We start from the raw sequence: 20,504 nt of genomic DNA, 5'->3' as shown, positions 1-20,504 counted from the left end.
CTCATTAGTCAACAGAGCCAAATATCAACAGCACAACGATTGAAATTTCTTTGGAGAGCCACATTTTTTAAACTCAAACTTCTTCTAACGCCACTTCTTCAAAATAGACTCGCCCAGGCCGTGGTATTTGGTGGAAGAGCCACACTCAAGGGGCCAAAGAGCCGCCTGTGGCTCGCGAGCCGCAGTTTGCCGACCACGGGGTTAGGTAGTTCAACCAATGAGTTCATGTGTTTTTACTTTTCCCAACCACTGTTCTCATCTCGTAAAGAAAATACATACAAACGAGGGGCTGGTATGTATTATCATAATGAATTAAAGGGACGGGGAAACAGAGTAATCTCGGGGTTTCTCAGCTAGAAAGACGGGCCCAATAAAATATTTCCTGGAGAAAAGTTGGATTAAATAATACATGAGTTGAATTCTGGCAGGGAGCAGGCTACTGACACTGGGCTTCAGAAAGGCATTCTTTCTTCACCCTGAGGTTTCAAATGCAGCAAGAGGTAACGTGGAATGTTTTGCCTGAAAACACAGGTTTTTTTGTTGGGAGTCTATGGACCAATTTGTAGAGATGTTATGTAATTTTACGAAAATTTATGTGTGTCTATAGGCATAGCTTATTGAAGGAGTCCAGACTATGCCACTGTGGCATGAAATTATTTTGAGCCGGAAGCATTTGAGAATCAACAGATAGAGGACATTTTTCCCGCTGAATTCCTTTATCTGAATAAAAGCAGGGCCTCCCCAAAGAGCTCAATGGTTTAAAATTCCCTCTCCAAGAGCAACCCTGGAAGATAGACTGTCATCACCCGAGACAACGAGAAGGCACTTCACCTGAAGAGACTGTCACACAACCATCATCTCTCTCATCTCCTAAGGACACACCTGTTTCCCTAAACGTCATGTGTATTCCCACCTGCCATTGGGACCTCCTTCCCTTTCTAAGAAGCCATTTGTCTTGCTGTTTTAAGTGCCTTTCTTCTCCTGTGAAGACAGCGTAGAAGCCTTTTTAATGCTTTAGTAGGTGATTAAAAAATCTTTAGCCAAAACCGGTTTGGCTCAGTGGATAGAGCGTCGGCCTGCGGACTGAAGGGTCCCGGGTTCGATTCCGGTCAAGGGCATGGACCTTGGTTGCGGGCACATCCCCAGTGGGAGGTGTGCAGGAGGCAGCTGATTGATGTTTCTCTCTCATCGATGTTTCTAGCTCTCTATCCCTCTCCCTTCCTCTCTGTAAAATATCAATAAAATATATTTTTAAAAAATCTGTAAAAGCTGACGATTGATAAAACTGAATTTCACACGTAGTAAGATGGCGTGGGACCTGTCTCTTTTGGGTTTATTGTTGAAAATGACTCCCAGCTCTTACACAATTTTAAGTGTTTATTTTCATTGGTTCTCTTTCCTGTTGTTGTTTTTTTAATGTTTTTATCGATTTCAAAGAGAGGGAGAGGGAGAGATAGAAACATCCATGATGAGAGAGAATCATGGATCGGCTGCCTCCTGCACACCCCACACTGGGGACTGGAGCCCGCCACCTGGGCACGTGCCCTGGCTGGGAATTGAACCCTGACCTCCTGGTTCATAGGCCGGCCCCGTACAAATTCCTGGTGACTTATAGAAACCTTCCACATTGCACTTACAACACACAATCCCTTTTTGTGTCCGGTGTCTACTTGATCAATTAACAACTGTTTTCCACAGGCACTTTATTAAGGGTTGATTCGGTCCAGCGTCCCAAGGGGCCAACTGTGGCCTACACTGGGCGCTGAGAATTTCAGTCGGGGGCTGCAGAAGACGCAGGTCTAGCTGACGATGCCTTCTTGTCAGGCAGTGTTATTTCATTTTGAAATTCTATAGAAAGAGCACAACAATAAAGCATCGGTTCTGCGTTGAAATAAATACGGGTTGTTTTGCCGCCAATGACTGATCCGATCTCACATGTCTGTTTAAAGATGCCTGACTTGGGCCCTTACACAATGATAGACAGCGATTCACGAGATGATAGTTGGGAGTGAGACAATGAGGCATTGTTTACCCAGAAGACCGAGTAACTGGTTTCACAAAAGACGTTCTTGGTAGCTATTGTATGTACAACGAAGAGATTTACTGGAGCTTTTATAATTTCGGCAGGCCCCCTTTCCAGACAGCGTCATTAACTTGAAGTAAATCAAATCATGCAGAAATCTGGCTCGGCCGAAAGCAAACCCAGGAAGACAGAATACGAAGAGAAACAGACACAGGGGGGCTGATAAGGTTTAGAATCTTTGGCATGTTTCATAAACATTTTGTTTGAAGATTATTAAATTACAACCCAGAGAGGGAGGGGGGGGGGGAACAGCATAGTAAAACTCACTATCAAATCAGATCTTTTCCCCTCGAATTTCCTTTACAATACATATATTACATATACATATACATAACAGCGCATACAAAGTATGCGTCGACAAAATACAGTCTTTACAACTTACATGTCCCTTGCAAAGAAATTTTCACACCCTCTATACGCACAAAATTGGAATTTTCACTCGGGGGTGGGCTCCTGTGAAATGGCGGGGCCTGCAGGGATCGGACACGCTTGAAGAAAGTGGTACTTTTCTAGGGAAAGGGCTGAGAGACACGTTTTTATTAAGGATCGCTTATTGTACCCATACGAGGAACGAAAGATCAACCGGGGCTGCTAAAATATTTCCACTTTCTGCTCAAAAATGCGGGCAAACGAGGTGATGATGGCCACCCATAAGCAGCCACACGTGTTCATCGCTGGGTTCCCGGCCTGACCTAACTACTCTGAGTTCGTTCATTCATTCATTCATTCATTCGTTCCCGCCCCCTTCCTGAAGCCGTCACCTGGACATTTCAGTTTGGAAAGAAGCACAAAGTACAACCGAAGAAATGGTGCTGTAAGACACCCAGATACTTCCAGGAACCCTTCACTTTTGGAAGGTGTGTTCCCTTTGGACCAGGGGTCCTCAAACTTTTTAAACAGGGGGCCAGGTCACTGTCCCTCAGACTGTTGAAGGGCCGGACTATAGTTTTAAAAAAAAACAACTATGAACAAATTCCTATGCGCACTGAGGGCCCGGGACGCGTCGGCTGCTAAGCAGGACAGGCAGTGGCACCCGGCGGGCCGGATAAATGTTTTCGTTGGGCCGCATGTGGCCCGCGGGCCGTCGTTTGAGGACGCCTGCTGTGGACCCTCCTGGCACCCATTACCAGCAACGGGCCAGACGCAGGAGGACTTGAGTGGGATCTGACATACAGATCTTCAGGAGTCACGGCTGAACGGTCCCCCAACGATCGGGGCTAATCCTGGTCATTATTGAAAAATCTGTTGATAAGATGGGGCGTGGAAATAAGGGAATCTTCAGGAGAACCGGCCGCTGGCGGTGTGGGCACAAGTTCAAAGTCCCTCTCGAACGCAAGGGGTCCCTGGCTGTTCTCTCCTCTCTGAGAAGGGAGGTAAGTCTTGTAGTCTCCGGATCGCCTCCTTCTGCTGGGCCGGCCCGCTGCACCACTAGGACATCCACGCGTGTGCGTGTTCCCGTGTGCATCTGTGCGCTTGAAGAAGTGGGGAGATGACAGACAGGGCACCACACAACACATGTGTCCGGACTGCGGTGCCACCGAGAGGGCCCTAGGGGTCCGATCGCCCATACCCGGTCCGGGGCCTGTGTCCTAGGGCGCACTGCGCTTCTTGCGAAGGGGGCTCTGGCTGCTGCAGGGCCGCAGCTCCGCGTACTGCACCTGTGAAAACACACAGACGTGACGCTGGAGGTTCGGTAACCCTACCTCGCCACACCGCGTGTTAATGGCTCCCCGGGGACCCGCCGAGGCAAAGGAAGGAAGGTTCAAAGGTAATGAATCATTTTCTAAACACAGGAACATGGGGGGATTAATTACAGGAAGGATTGGAGGAGTCATGCATCATTTCTGGAAACCAAAATTTATTAAAAGCAGATTTTTTTTTTTCCTCTAATGAGATGCGTGGGGTTCTTCTCCCTGCCCCGGGCACTGCTGGGGGGTCTCAGTTGTATGTGTGTGTACGACCCTTTTGCACCATAAGCAAGCTTCATAATAGCCCCTTGGGAATGTCTGTCTTAGTATATGATACAGCAACTTATTAAGAGTTATTCATTTAAAAATATCTAAAATCTTGGGGGGGGGGGCGGGGAGAAATCTCCGCAAATGATATGCCATTTATTCTGCCAGAGAGGGGAATAATGTTGAAATGGATACTGGCGCCAGACTTCTATAGATTTCTCTTAAAAATGAATTTCATTTCCAATGGAATGGTTAAAACATCTGTGATAACTATGAACGGGGGTGGGAGGGGGTTGGGGGGGGGGGAGTCCCCAGTGGCCAACTGTCTGTTGTGTTATTAGAAAGTGCTCTTGGCGATACACCGAGGATCTTCCTGATGAACTCTATCTTCCGGGGATGGTCTTTTGCTGTGTTTCTGTGTACGCCTGCCAACGCCAATTGGCTGAGCGCTCCGAGGGCTGCTGTGTGCACCGACAACCCCTGACCAGGCTCACTGGCAACTGGCATTCTCCAAGGCTGCGGGCAAGCCTCCCACTGCCACTCAGCGCCCGTACGCTGCAACCCCACTGCTTTCGTGTGAGCTCGCCCAGGCTGACGGCGGAAAGGCTTTATGTAAAGGGAGGCATGGCAGACCACCTGTGCTCACCACTTGGAGCATTTGCACCGAACTCTCCAAGGGCATCGGGACCCATCACATAGGCTGAGCTGCAGTTGGTCAAGAGCAGATGCAGGAAATACGAGTAAGGCTCGATTTCCTCACAGTGCTTTGTGCGGGTGCCTGGGGGACAGGGGATGACAGACCTGGGATCTTCAATGCAGAACAAGCAAGGGCCAGGTGACTTTTTTTTTTTATTGATTTTTTACAGAGAGGAAGGGAGAGGGAGAGAGATAGAAAAACATCAGTGATGAGAGAGAATCATTGACCAACTGCCTCCTGCACACCCCGGACTGGGAATCGAACCCACAACCTGGGCATGTGCCCTGACCGGGAATCGAACCTGGGACCTTTCGGTGCCTGGGCTGACGCTCCACGGCTGAGCCACACCAGGCTGGGCTGTAGAATACATTTTAACAGAGAACTATATCAAAATGAACGCTGAAGGGACAGAACATCACGGAGTCTATTTTAATCTCTAGAATTTGGAATGAAGGGGAAAGAAATTCTAGGGCTTCGCAGCCCTACAATCCTAAAAGCCACCCAACGTTCCAAGCACCGTTATGTCCCAGCGGCCCAGAGTCGAAAACCGATACCTGGTTTGGGATTCTCTCAGATGATCACACACTGTGTCTCTGGTCACCGGGACGCCATTTCACACCGCGGCCTCCCATCTACCGATTCTATGATCCCTAATTCTCCATCACAGAGACTGCTGCCCGCCCCCTGGACTTACAGCAGCCTGATGGGGGGGGGGGGGGGCCCAGATCGGGCCACTTGAGGGGACTCGCTCGTATTGTTGCCCTGGTTAATCTCTCTGTCTCCACAGAAACGGATGCCACTGGACTAAGCGGCCATCCCCTGTGAATAATACTTCTGATTGATCTCAAACCGTTTCCCGCTGCCTCTGCCTCTTAGGCGCATTCGAGGAAGTGGGGGCTTTGCCCTCGGCAGCCCTAAATCTTTAGAGGGGACGAGATACCAGGGAGGCCGAGGAGATCATCAAAGCCAACACGAATAAAGAGAATAACCCTCCCATGCCCTGCGCCCCGTAAAACGCCCGCCGTCCCTTCCGGACCTCCCACTCGCCCTCGCTCCGAGCCCACATTATCCTTTTTGGGGGGAGGCAAGCGATCCCAGCAGGGACCAACACCACTGCCTGCGAGCGGCGCCCTGTGAGTTCCAGACCGTTCCTAAGTCGCTCTTTTTCAGGATAATTTCCCCCCATCATCTCGTGCTTTTGGGACAAAGGTTTCCTGGCCGCCTCCCTGCAAGCCAGGCCCCTGGAAGGCTTTTTCTGATGCGTTATCTCAGTCACTCACACGCTGGCACAGCCTCGGGCTCCGGGGCTGGCCACACTCCCCTGTAGTGGGGGGAAGGGCTGGGGAGGGGGGCTCCCATTGGTGGTGACCCGTAGGTGCAATTACGTACCTTCTGAACATCAGACGGTACCCTGGAGAGGAAGTCTAGGAGCTCGTTATTGTCGATGGCATAGGGATTTCGGAACTTCTTGGTAAATTTATTGATGCCTGAAAAACAGAAGAAACACAGGGAGATCTCGTCTGTCTGTCCGTCCGTCCGTCTGTCTTTACAACTCGCGCGACTGGGGGAGGAGGGGCATTCACAAGTAAGAAATTAGTGTGAAAACCATTACCGGCCCCCCAGCCATGCCCACGCGGCTGTCAGGTGGAATCATTCACAAATGCCTTTTCTTGCAGGAAGGAAGGGGGGATGGCGGGGCCGAGGGGCTCTGCCTCCCTGGGCTGTGAAAACCCCATTACAATCCCAGCAGCAGGCGGCAGAGACACCCAGGAAAACCGGGGAGGTCCTTGGCATTTTGGGGCGACACTGATTAACAGCCTCCGATGCCAGGGAAACACGTGTCCCGGGTGGACACAGACCTTCATTAGCCCAAACAAGTCACAGCTTGGGGGCCGTGGACCAAGGCCCGAGCTGTGTTGTGGTTTTTTTTTTTGTGTGTGTGGGGGGGTGGGGGTTGGTGTTGTTAAAAAGAAGCTGCAGAAATCTATCTTTCCCCCTCCTCCAACTCATTTTCACAGGTTTCGCCTCTCTCCCTGCAGAACAGAACTCGACATGTTGACTGTACTTCGAGGCGGCAGGGAACTGTGAAAAGTTATTATTGGAAAATTATCTTCCTAGGGTTCGCTAACTTAATTTACGGACGGCAGCCCGGGGGGCGGGGTAGGGGCTGGTCTAGGCCAGTGGTCGGCAAACCGCGGCTCGCGAGCCACATGTGGCTCTTTGGCCCCTTGAGTGTGGCTCTTCCACAAAATACCACGGCCTGGGCGAGTCTATGTTGAAGAAGTGGCGTTAGAAGAAGTTTAAGTTTAAAAAATGTGGCTCTCCAAAGAGATTTCCATCGTTGTCCTGTTGCTGTTTGGCTCTGTTGACTAAGGAGTTTGCCGACCACTGGTCCAGGCAATGGAGTCTGTGCTCATCTCCGCCGGGGACCATGACGGCTGGAAGGGGGCTCTGTCCCTGGTCTCCTCTTCAGCGGGGGGCTCCGCTCACCCCCTTTTCTCTCCCACGCTGCTCCTCGCCTGTATCCACTACTCACGAACTATATTCTTTCCAGCAAATGTCAGCCCTTTCCTCACGCTGAGTTGCAGAGGGTGAAAAATTAAGGTGGCCTGAAGTTTGGCCACGGAGAGCTTGTGTCACAAGGGTCACAGCGGGAGGCCTTGTTAATGTCAGCGACGCTGAGTGAATTCTCCTCGGAGGTGTATACCTTGCCTGGCTCCTATTCCCCAGCCCAGGTAACATTTCATTGTCTTTTTTTGTTTCTGTTTGTTTTTATTGATTTGAAAAAGGAAGGGAGAGGGAGAGAGAAAGAGAGAGAAACATCAATGATGAGAGAGAATCATTTGATTGGCTGCCTCCTGCACGCCCCACACTGGGGATCGAACCTGCAACCCGGGCATGTGCCCTGACTGAGAACTGAACCGTGCCTTCCTGGCGCTCACCACTGAGAAACACGGGCCGGGCACATTTAAACTGTTTAATGAGCCCTGACCGGTTTGGCTCAGTGGATAGAGCGTCGGCCTGCGGACTGAAGGGTCCCGGGTTCGATTCCGGTCAAGGGCATGTACCTGGGTTGCGGGCACATCCCCAGTAGGGGGCGTGCAGGAGGCAGCTGATCAATGTTTCTCTCTCATCGATGTTTCTAATTCTCTATCCCTCTTCCTTCCTCTCTGTAAAAAATCAATAAAATATATTTAAAAAATAAATAAATAAATAAACTGTTTAATGATCCCTAACACATACACGGTTGGATGTTTCTCTAATTTCATTAACCATGACTTTACTTTCATCTAAGGGGGGGGGACTTCCTGGACGGCCCTGTACCTGACACGATGCCAACCTCCAGGCATTTCCTTACGGGGGGTCAGGTGTGCCTCTGCTTTGCAAATGGCGGCCAGGCCATTGTTCACGGGTAAATAGAAGCGGGGTGGTTGGGCTGATGAAGAAGCCTTCTTGCAAACAATCCCTTTTCTCCCAAGTCAGAGCTGCACTGTCTTTCTCCCCTCTACCCCCACAGCAAGCTTTATGTTTCTAGCTCAAACTCCCCCCCCCCGCCCCTGCTCCCTGCGTTCCTTTAAACTAAAATACACTCGCTGTGTTCTTCTACAGGCATTAATTGTAGCGCGGGCTCTTTGGCAGAAGGAAACAGAGAAGGCACAGCGACGCAGGCAGACAAAGACGCACGGAGAAAGGATATATCTCCTATTGTTAATTATATATAGTGTGCACATCTGGAGTCTGTACAATGAACAGCCAGGCAGGGATAATAGCCCAGCCGATCAAAACACCACATTCTTAGTTCCTGAGAAGATTATAAACCTGCACAGCAGCTCTAATGCACCAGAGAGGGTAGGAGTAGCCCACAATGCACGGAGACAGTCGATGAAAAACTTAGCTAGAGTGAAAAGTTATAAGGCACTCACTCAGAAGTTATAAGCTTCAAAAGCACGCCTTTTTAAAAACATATATATATATATGTATATATATATATATATATATATATATTTTTTTATTGATTTCAGAGAGGAAGGGAGAGGGAGAGAGAGAGAGAAACATCCGTGATGAGAGAGAATCATGGATCGGCTGCCTCCTGCACGCCCCTGACTGGGGATCGAGCCTGCAACCTGGACATGTGCCCTGACTGGGAATCGAACCCTGACCTCCTGGTTCATAGGCTGATGCTCAACCCCTGAGCCATGCCAGCTGGGCCTCGCCTTATTTTTTAAAGGTGTCACAGGCTCCAATGGCCGTAATTATACCATAATATCCACTGTGTGAGACGATGTGTCAACAGGGGATCATCCACGCCTTGATCATCTTTTTTTTTTTTTCTCCTTTAAATACATTTAGATTGATGTCAGAGAGGAAGGGAGAGGGAGAGAGAGATAGAAACATCAGTGATGAGAGAGAATCTTGGATCGGCTGCCTCCTGCATGCCCTCGACTGGAGATCAAGCCTGCAACCCGGGCATGTGCCCTGACTGGGAATCGAACCGTGACCTCCTGGTTCATAGGTCAACGCTCAACCACTGAGCCACGCCGGCCGGGCCTGTCTGAGCATCTTAATATCAGAGGGTCCTAATAGTGACGACGGCTGAGAACGCTACAGCAGGCATAGGAGCCAAGGAATGGAAACCCAGGCCTGACACAGACACCTGTGGGGAAAGGCGGGTGGCGTCTCCCACTTAATTTCCTGCAATGCACCCGCCTGTGTCAACCCACAGCCCAGCCAGCGACCATCGCCAACGTTCACCACGCTGCTCGTATTTTGTCCGACTGCTGGCTGGGGTAGTAAACCAAGTCACGCCACTGACTTCCAGTTTGCCGTTTTTGTTTCCGCTTTTTAAAAAGCCGCTAAGCGGTATACGGGTGCACCATTTCCTCCGGTAAATTATAGCTTCCTCTCCTTTCTGGCGCTGGTTAGGTCATCACCGAGGGACCCTCCCTTACCCCTCCCTCCCCCCACTGCTTCTGGGTTTAAGTATTGGATTGGGTTGGGTTATTTTTCCTCGAGGAGAGATGGCGTGTCAGGAGCAACCTGACTCCTTTCACATACTACGGAGGGCAAGGGGAAGGTGTTCGCTCCCTGTTCGAAGAACGGTGCACAAGGAAGGCTATGGACCGCAGCAATATATTCTTCAAGGGGATTTATGGCTGCGAAGACCGAAGGGAAATCGCACGCACGATCCCGATTTTATCTGATCACAGTTATGCAACAGGCCTTTAAGGAGCGATGCAGATCGTTCAGGCAGTTGGGCCTTTGCAGGGAGGTCCCAGATTCCTGGTCGCCCATACGCTTTCTGCAAGCTCGTGTTTCATTGCCAGGAGGAGCACTTTGAAAGTTCATAGTCACACTTTAGAAAGGAAGAACTGGCCCCGGCCGGTGTGGCTCAGGGGATAGAGCGTCGGCCTGCGGACTGAAGGGTCCCAGGTTTGATTCCGGTCAAGGGCACAGGCCTGGGTTGCGGGCTCGGACTCCGGCAGGGGGCCTGCAGGAGGCACCCAACAACGATTCTCTCTCATCACTGATGTTTCTCTCTCTCTCCCTTTCCCTTCCTCGCTGAAAGCAATCAAAATATATATGTTTAAAAAAATGAGTAACTGGTACTTACCTGGAATGGACGGCTAGCAAAAGGACGGTGCCCAACTTACCCCAGATTAAAACGATGTACCGAAGGGGGATGAAGTACAACGTGATGGTGGCGACCGCCAGAATCAAACAGGCCAGGAAGGAAAGGAACGGGACCGTCCAGTTAAACGTGCTGCAGGCAAACCACAGACAGGTCACTTTCTCTGCGGCTGGACCAGCTCCATCGATTCATTTGCTCATGTTTGCTTCTTAGCTATACAAGTGGAAATGGCCTATTGGGAACGTTTCTTTGAAAACCTGGAGATAAAAGTCGGCCGGAACGACTGGGCACCGGAAAAACATTCTTCAGGAGAAGGTCAGCAGACCAACGGCCACTGAGCTTCCTGGACCCGACCGTTCCAAAGAGAAGGCTTGACTCTCAAACGTGATTAAAGACGGCAATACTGTCCGGCCGGCGTGACTCAGTGGATGAAGGTTGATCTATGAACCAGGAAGTCACAGTTCAATTCCCAGTCAGGGTACATGCCCGGGTTGTGGGCTCCATCCCCAGTGTGGGGCGTGCAGGAGGCAGCTGATCCATGATTCTCTCTCATCATTGATGTTTTTTTTTTCTCTCTCTCTCCTTTTCCCTTCCCCTCTGAAATCAATCCTATATAATAAAAGCCTAATATGCAAATTGACCAAATGGAAGAATGACCGGTCGCTATGATGCGCACTGACCACAGGGGGCAGATGTTCAATGCAGGAGCTTCCCCCAGCCTGCAGGCCCCAGGCCAGCCAAGGAGGGTGCCAGTACGGGGTCCTCCTCCCCATCACCCCACTGGTTGCCCCGATGATCAGCCCTGATCGCCGGCCAGGCCTCGGGACCTTACCCATGCACAAATTTCGTGCATCGGGCCTCTAGTAAAAATATATTTAAAAAAGAAAATACAGACCATTTTGTGTACGGTAAATGCACTCCCACTGGGGGAGCCTCGCTCTCGGGGTTTTATGTAAGTCTTTTTTTCACTTGCTGGTTGCCAATAGTTGGGGGAAAGTTTTCCGCGGTCCTCAGCACTGAATTACAGTGGAATTCCAACAGAGTTACACAGGACAGCCCCCCGGAGTGCCGAGCAGGGACATGAAGGTCACTGCGCTCATGAATGGCCAGAGAAATTAATAGGAGCCGAGCCTTCCTGTGTGGCAGCTGGGCAAAACAGTGCCCTGTTCATGGCTGAAAATATGTCCTAGACGTGGCCACCACAGCTGTGCGGGGACAGCCGGCCCTCAGAAGCACGGGGGAGAGGGGGGCCCGTTTCAATCACTCTGCCCTCTTCTCCCGTCAGACACATTTCCGTGATCATTATCAACCACACAACAGCCACGTTTGTCTATGAGAGACGTTCCGGCACGGGGACACTTTCACCAAAGACATCGCCTTCCTTCCTCGGGCTTGCCCCCACTCCACAGCCTCTCATCCTCACTCAATTTCTTTTTAAAATACACTTTTATTGATTTTAGAGAGGAAGGGAGAGGGAGGAAGAGATAGAAACATCAATCATGAGAGAGAATCATGGACCGGCTGCCTCCTGCACGCCCCCTAACTGGGGGGGAGACCACAACCCGAGCATGTGCCCTTGACTAGAATCGAACCTGGGACCCTTCCATCTGCAGGCTGACGCTCTACCCACTGAGAACACTAGCCAGGGCTCAATATTTTTTTCCATTGACTTTTGCAAGCCACTCAAGTCCCTGAGTGATCTGCCTCACCTCCACGCATGCCGGGACCATGGCCTATGGCACAGACATGCTAACTCACCTACATGTCCCTGTACCTAACACCGTCTTGGGCTCTGAGCCTTGGTGCAATGGTTTGCACCTACTGAAGCCCCCAATCAAGGGTTCTCTGCCCAGCTGCCTGTCTCTTCCCATTCTCCGAGAAGCTGACAATTTGCGGAGGCGGCAGAATTGCCCTCTGTCTGTTTCTCTCGTACATCTCTTTCTGGGCTGGTCCGATCTCTCCCCTAACATCATGTAGTTCAGACAAAAAAAGACTCCTTTAAAACCTATCTGCGTCCCTTTTTATTTGTGAACTAGAGGCCTGATGCATGAAGATTCGTGCAAGAATGGGCCTTCCTTCCCCTGGCTGCTGGCACCGCCTTCGCTCCGGCTGGAGCCACCTTTCCGCCTTCCCACACTGCCCAGAGGCCCAGAGCGGTGCAGAACGCCTGTATCGTCGCCATGGCGATGATGCAAGTGTCCCGCCCCTGCCACTGGTTTGCTCTGTGCCTGTGTATGCAAATTAACCTGCCATCTTTGTTGGGTTAATTTGCATACTCATCCCTGATTGGTTGGTGGGCATCGTGAAGGTACAGTCAATGTGCATCTTACTTTTACTAGTGTAGATATGATATCTATTTTTTTTAAATGTAGTTTATCACCCAATCTAGGGTCTTTTTGAGAGTGAGCGGGACACTATTCGTAGTTGTGCTGGGCCATCTGGTCACCCCGGTTCTGAGGCGTTGCCCAACTGTGAGAGTGACAAGTCCAAAGAGCAAATCAGCCAGAGTTATGAACAGGGCTTGCCTATCACCATGGCTTCAGTTTAGGGGTTCTGCATCTTCTGACCTCACGCTCTCCACCCGCACTCGCCCTTGTGGATGGCAGCTCTAATTCAAACGCCGCGATACAGAGGTAGGACTTACTTTTTAATTCTTTCTCCAAAGGAAGCGACCTCCTCCAAGATGTTCTGAACCGTGGAAACGATATCCTGTACCATGTAGATTCTCTCGATGATGCCCTTTTTCTCGGATTCCTAAGAAATGTGGAAGCAAGATTGGACTGTTAGCTCCCGTTATTGTTCCAGTCTAGAAAGGAGTGTACCGTGCTATATGATGGCATGGTTATCATCCACAGAGTGACTCTAAGAGATGCCACATTTCTCGCAACATAAATATTGATTTATTTACCTATATATTTTTTATTATTGATGTCAGAGGGGAAGGGAGAGGGAGGGAGAGAGATAGAAACATCAATGATGAGAGAGAACCATTGATCGCTGCCTCCTGCATGTCCCCCACACTTGGGATCAAGCCCGCAACCCGGGAATGTGCCCTGACTGGGAATCAAACCGTGAGCTCCTGGTTCATAGGTCGATGCTCAACCCCTGAGCCACACCAGCCGGGCCATAAGTATTGACTGACTTCACAACATGTCCTGCCCATTCATTCGATGCAATCACTCTCGGTGAGGAAGCTTCCCATGATTCCACGATGAACGGAAGCCCCATGGCGCTAAGGCCTTCATCTCCCTGCGGAGGCGGATGCGTCTGCCAGGGCACTCCGCGATTCCATTTGGCTGATCCTGGTTTCCTCTTTTGGCTATCTGCCAGCTCACCCTCGCCCACCCCACCCCTATCACAGGGCTTCAGACATGTTTCCGGCAGGTAACAACACGGAATGTAGACACTATGGTTTCCTAGCACTGTGGCTTCTTAGTCAAACACTGCTGCATTTAAAAATATATGTTTTTTTTTATTGATGAACGCTGGTCTTGTCGTATCCTCGCTCTGCGATCGAGGCAAGTTCCTGACCCCTTTCTGAGTTGCAAATTTGTTATCGAGAATAGGGAGATCATAGGGAGTCTTTGGAAAAGTAAACATCACATCAGAACTTGGTACACTCTAGGCCAGCCATTGTCAAACTACAGCCCGCGGGCCAGATCCGGCCCATTCGGCTGTTCTATCCGGCCCGTGGAGCCCAAAGAGTGGAGGGTTCTCCTGTTCTCCCCTCCGCTCCTTTACTTTGAATTTATATTAGTTCACACAAACACTCCATCCATGCTTTTGTTCCGGCCCTCCGGTCCAGTTTAAGAACCCACTGTGGCCCTCGAGTCAAAAAGTTTGCCCACAGCTGCTCTAGGCACTTCACACACATAAGCCCACCCCTTCAAGAATGCAAAGAGCCGGGCCGGCGTGGCTCAGTGGTTGAGCCTCGACCTATGAACCAGGAGGTCCCGGTTTGATTCCCGGTCAGGGCACATGCCTGGGGTAGTGGGCTCCATCCCCAGTAGGGGGCATGCAGGAGGCAGCCCATCAATGATTCTCTCTCATCATGGATGTTTCTCTCCCCCGCTCTCTGAAATCAATAAAATAGATAAAGAAAACATAACAAAGGATGCAAAGGGACAAAAGGCCGAATAAGCAACTTCTGGTCTAGTCAAAACAGTCCTGGGGTTGATTTAAGTTTCAAGAGCAATGAACTTCCAGGACAAGCCTACTCATGTTGCCCTGTGCTGCCTGAGCTTAGGTGGCAGTTCTATCTGCTCCATGCTGGCTTTATTTACACGTTTCCGATGGAACCAGGGAATGTGGCGGTAACACCGTTTAGCAAACACAACGTTACATCTGCGTCTGCTCCCCGATTCCCCAGGAGGCGCCGCCGTGATTCACTCAGAAAGGCAGGCCTGCTGCCTCACGCGCTGACGTTTTCCTGAACATAAGAAGCTTCCAATTATTCGAGGGAAATGAGTAATAAAAATGGGGATGGCCACTGGTGCCATTCAACAAGCAAACAATGTCGCAGCGGCGAACAACGTATTTTCCAGATTTCGAGGAAGAGTGGGTTTTACTTCTCACGAAGCTGAAAACACACAGAGGCGTGAGTAAGGGTCCCAGGACGTAGGGTCTCGTTGACAAGCCGCGGCAGTACCACGACACGAGGGGAGAGACAGAGAGCATGGAACTTCCCACGGTGGATCCGGAAGTCACATTTCGTCACGCTCCTCTGTTCTGTGTGAAGGAAGAGTGGCAGCTGTCCTAAGAAAAACGATGAAAATGCCAGCGCCGTGCCCTAACCATATAGACTACATAGAAATAAAGGCAGGGTCACCGTTTTCTTTCATTGTCCTTTTGTTTCTAAAACGTTAAAGAGAAAAAAACACATCCACATATCAAGGAAACCCGGAGTCTTTAGGCCAAGTTTTGTAAGCAGCTGAAATCAGAACAAACAGTGTACCCATGTGTAACAGAGTTGTGGTGTGTTTTTTTTTTTCTAAGAACAAAAATGAAATAAGTCAAGAAGCAAATATTTCCTTCTTCAAGGCCCCGTTGCCTTTCCCATGCCTCCAATGACTAGAGGATTGTGGGAGAGAATTTACACCATCACAATGAACTTACAACTAAGAATTAATTATATCGTCAGTATGTGACTTTAAATCTTTCCTACCTGTTCTGATTGAGGAAAACACCTTTCTCTCCCTCTTTTTTTGAAATACGTTTTTATTGATTTCAGGGAGGAAGGGAGAGGGAGAGAGAGAGAGAAACATCAATGATGCGAGAGAATCATGAATCGGCTGCCTCCTGCACGCCCCACACTGGGGATCAAGCCCACAACCCGGGCATGTGCCCTGACCAGGAATTGAACAGTGACCTCCTGGTTCACTGGTTGATGCTCAAGCACTGAGCCACAGCGGCTGGGTTCACCTTTCTCTTTAATTACTTAAGCCAGTGGTGGGCAAACTCATTAGTCCACAGAGCCAAATATCAACAGTACAACGATTGAAATTTCTTTGGAGAGCCAAATTTTTTAAACTTAAACTTCTTCTAACGCCACTTCTTCAAAATAGACTCGCCCAGGCCGTGGTATTTTGTGGAAGAGCCACACTCAAGGGGCCAAAGAGCCGCATGTGGCTTGCGAGCCGCTGTTTGCCGACCACTGACCTAAGCAAAACCAGAGACACAGTCCTGAAAGTCGACCACAGCAGGACAAATCTTTGTGACAAGCTGAGACACCGAGTAGTGTCTGTCACAGGATGCACCCGGGCTCCCCAAAGCCATCCGTGCCACATTTCTGCCTCAAGCTCTTCCCAGTGGTTTCAGCCACCCAGAGCAAAGAGGCAAAAACAGAACGTGAGTCTGCAGAGGGGCGTACGTTGGGTCTGTTTCCGCCCGCCGGATAGTGAACGCCTGCCCTTTGAAAACGGGCAAACATGATCAACATCAGAAATAGACGGAGTGGCATCCAGCGTGAAAAAAAAACAACACAAAAAACAAAACAAAACAAAAAAACCCCTCTCAACATCTGTCATAACAAAGAACAAGAAGCAGTATTTCTGATACACGAGATTAAAAACGGGTGTGGGGGCAGCCTGGCTTACTGCACTCGGAACTGTCTTCGGGGCTTCTGCACATGAGATGCGTTGCGCGTGCATGGACACACACAGACACAGACACACACACACATACACAAAGATGCACACACACACATACACAGACGCACACACAGACACACACACACAGACACACACACACACAGACACACACACAGACACACACAAGACACACACACAGACACACACACAGACACACTCACACAGATGTGCACACACACACAGACACACACACACAGACACACACACAGACATACACACACACAGATGCGCACACACACACAGACACAGACACACACACAGACACACACAGACACACACAGACATACACACACACAGATGCGCACACACAGACACACACACAGACACACACACAGACACACACACACAGACATACACACACACAGATGCGCACACACACACACACACACACACACATACACAGACGCACACACACACAGACACATACACAGACGCACACACACACATACACAGACGCACACACACACACACAGACGCACAGACACACACACACAGACGCACAGACACACACACAGACACATACACACAGATGCACACACATACACATACACAGACGCACACAGACACACATACACAGACGCACACACACACACACAGGCACACACATACACATACACAGACGCACACAGACACACATACACAGACGCACACACACACACAGACACACACACACATACACAGACGCACACACACACACAGACGCACAGACACACACACAGACACACAGATGCACACACATACACAGACGCACACAGACACACATACACAGACGCACGCACACACACAGACGCACACACACAGACGCACACAGACACACACAGACGCACGCACACACAGACGCACACACACACACAGACGCACACACACACACACACACACACACACATGCACGCACGCAGAGTCAACTCCACGCCGTCTCCATGAGGAAAGAAAACCACTGCTCTCTGTGGAGAGTCATCCCTCCCCAGGAGTCCATTTGCGTTGGGGAATGAACAGAAAAGAGATGTTTGGGTTCTGAATCACTGTAATTTCTAAGTGGTTTTAAGCGGCTCTGTCCATCTGCTCATTGCACACAGCGCTTCCACGCTGACAGGTACTTCCCCGCGTGTGCTTCTGGCCTCACCATTTCATTGGACGTTCCTCTCAGCCCATTGACAGGTGCCAGGCCTGCGACCACAGGGCAGGGCTGAGGGCCTCCTGTCACTGGAGCTGACTGCGGCTGAGCACGCCGTGAGCTGGGGCTGCTGACTGAACCCTTTCGTTTTATTTGAGGTGGGGAAGTGAGGAGGGTGGAAGAAAAAATACGTGTGTGACCAAACAGTGCAATAAGAAATTCTAAAATGTTTTTTTTTAATTGATTTCAGAGAGGAAGGGAGAGGGGGGAGGGGGAGAGAGAGAGAGAGAGAGAGAGAGAGAGAGAGAGAGAGAGAGAGAGAGAGAAACATCCATGATGAGAGAGAATCATGGATCGGCTGCCTCCTGCACGCCCCCCAACTGGGATGGAGCCTGCAACCTGGGCATGTGCCCTGACCGGGAATCGAACTGTGACCTCCTGGTTCATAGGTCGATGCTGAACCACGCTGGCCAGGCTCAAGTTCATTTCTTTTAATTCGGGTTTGTTCCTTTGTAGATGGGGGAAGTAGCTAATGTAATTGTTTATTTTGAATGCTGAGTGAGCTGAAACATATAAAAACAGCCTGGATATTGTAAACATTCTACAAATACTATTTTTAAAATCTAATTATACTTAACTAATTCTTACCGCAAATGATGTTGTTTTAAATTATTACTCCTGTGTCATTTATTACTTACGTTATTACTTTTCCCTTGAGGAAAAAAAATGGTGCCCCTCCCCACCTTTCTTGTAAATTACCAAACTCACTGGATAATTGGGACTTAGCGCAAATCTCACGGAAACAGGGGTTTCATTAGGAAAGACAAGAGGACTAACTACTATCCTCCGAAAAACAATGACCTGTGGGTAATGGAGATACAATGTCCAAGGCAGTCCACATTAGCATGATGTAAAAATGTTAAGCAATGGGAAATTAAATATCTAGATTCGTTATCCTGTATAATAAAAGCCTAATATGCTAAGTGTCCAGTCGTCCGGTCGGCCATTCAACCAATCAAAGTGTAATATGCTAATGATATGCTAAGGCCACTCAACTGCTCACTATGACATGCACTGACCATCAGGGGGCAGACAGTCGACCGGTCGACCAGTCACTATGATGTGCACTGACCACCAGGGGGCAGATGTTCCAACCGGTAGGTGAGCTTGCTGCTGGGGTCCGGCCAATCGGGACTGAGCGAGACGGGCCAGACATGCCCTGGAGTCCTTCTCGCCAACCTCCCGCGTCCCTCCCTGGCCCCAATCGTGCACTAGTGGGGTCCCTCGGCCTGGCCTGTACCCTCCCCCCACCCCGAGTGCACAAATTTCGTGCACCGGGCCTCTAATATTCTATAACATCAGAGCCTCTGACTGTATTCTGTTAGTGCACATTAGCTAACCGAAGGATAGATAATCCACCTAATTTACTGTCTGGCATATCGTATTTCACAATATTTGGGAGTGATATAACAAGTACAATCCTTACAGTAGAAATTTCTAAGCAAATCCACAAGTGCTAGGGTTCGTGAGCCTGGTAGTAAGGAGGATGAATACTGCCTCGAAAGGTCAGGTTATTAACATTCCTGGATTACTTCTCAAGGCAATGAGGCCAAACACTCTTAAGAACGGAGGTTTCATGTTGAAAAGGAAAATGTGAGCTAGTCGGCGTGTCAGGGAAAAGACTGCAGGAAGTAAGGAAGCCAATCCCTTCTCATCGGCACATGCATAAACCGATCATTAAGAATTGGCTGGAATCCATTTTAATATTAAAGTCTCAAAGCTAAGATGGTATGGTAGAGACGCTAGCAATTAAATGACTTCATCACTAAAATTCATATTAAATCAAATTAAAAGCAGTTACATCAGAATGGCCATTTATTTTATTCCCCTGGAAATTATCCCTGAGCAGGTCCTCTGCAGTACGCCCTCTATATCATTCCCATAGGCTCTGAAATGTGCAGGGAGATACTCAATTATTGTTCATCTTTCAAAGATATTCCTTAACATTTTTATCATTTTTTTAAAATATATTTTTATTGATTTCAGAGAGGAATGGAGAGGGAGAGAGAGATAGAAACATCAATGATGCGAGAGAATCATGGATCGGCTGCCTCCTGCACACCCCCTACTGAGGATCGAGCCCGCAACCCAGGCATGTGCCCTTGACCAGAATCGAACCTGGGACCCTTCAGGCCGATGCTCTATCCACTCAGCCAAACCAGTCGGGGCGACTTTTTTATTTTCATAAAAATAACATACCTGATCATCTTAACGTACCACTGCTGAGTGAATAGCGTAAGGAAAACCATTAATCAAACTAACTTGCCGTGGTTTGGATATTCTTAAGGAGCAAAGGAATTGTAAGTAAGACTACTCTCGCTATCAGATGGTAAGGAAAAGTCCTTCAAAGTTCGTATGCCACCTGCTTCTTTCTCTAAGAAGGCTCTGCCTGGGTAGTGAGCAGTGGACTAGTCAGCATGGAGGATGAAAATCATTTTAAAAATGGAAATTGATGGTTTAAAAAGTACTTACATTTAATGATCACAGCCTAACTTGTGAAAATATATTGTACTAGGGCCCCTAGGCCTGGCCAGCGATCAGGGCTGATGTGTGAGGCGACCAGTGGGGCGATCGGGGTTTCGGGGGGTGGAGCCCCCAGCACCCGCCTTGGCTGGCCTGGCCCTGCCTGCTCGCCAGCCCCGCCCCCTGCCGCCAGTTGCCTCCCTCTGCGAGGCGACCATCGGGGCGATTGGGGGGCCCCCTGCTGGCACCCACCTTGGCTGGCCTGGGGCCTGTGAGCTGGGGGCAGCTCCTGCCTTAAGCATCTGCCCCCTGGTGGTCAGTGCGCATCATAGCGACCGGTCGTTCGGCTTTTAT

General features: G+C 49.7%; 1 protein-coding gene across 3 annotated transcripts in view; it reads right to left on the bottom strand.

The window, feature by feature from the left end:
• Window positions 1-2,247: 2,247 nt before the first annotated feature.
• Window positions 2,248-20,504, bottom strand: part of MCTP2 (multiple C2 and transmembrane domain containing 2) — a gene marked incomplete at its 5' end in the record, with an annotated part of 124,303 nt that continues 106,046 nt past the window's right edge. For 2 of the 3 annotated variants that reach the window (XM_080651716.1, XM_080651717.1), the window contains 4 exons: window positions 2,255-3,741; window positions 6,125-6,222; window positions 10,387-10,496; window positions 13,009-13,118. In XM_080651716.1, coding sequence (XP_080507842.1) covers window positions 3,673-3,741; window positions 6,125-6,222; window positions 10,387-10,496; window positions 13,009-13,118 — 387 coding nt within the window. In that variant the 3' untranslated portion in view covers window positions 2,255-3,672. Of the gene's footprint in view, window positions 3,742-6,124; window positions 6,223-10,386; window positions 10,497-13,008; window positions 13,119-20,504 lie in introns of all 3 variants that reach the window. The other variant, XM_080651715.1, reaches the window with a different exon arrangement.

Source organism: Plecotus auritus (genome assembly GCF_963455305.1).
Source record: "Plecotus auritus genome assembly, chromosome: 15".
In the NCBI taxonomy this organism is placed as follows: Eukaryota; Metazoa; Chordata; class Mammalia; order Chiroptera; family Vespertilionidae; genus Plecotus; species Plecotus auritus.
Note: the sequence above shows the minus strand (reverse complement) of the source record. Positions and strands in the feature narration are given on the sequence as shown.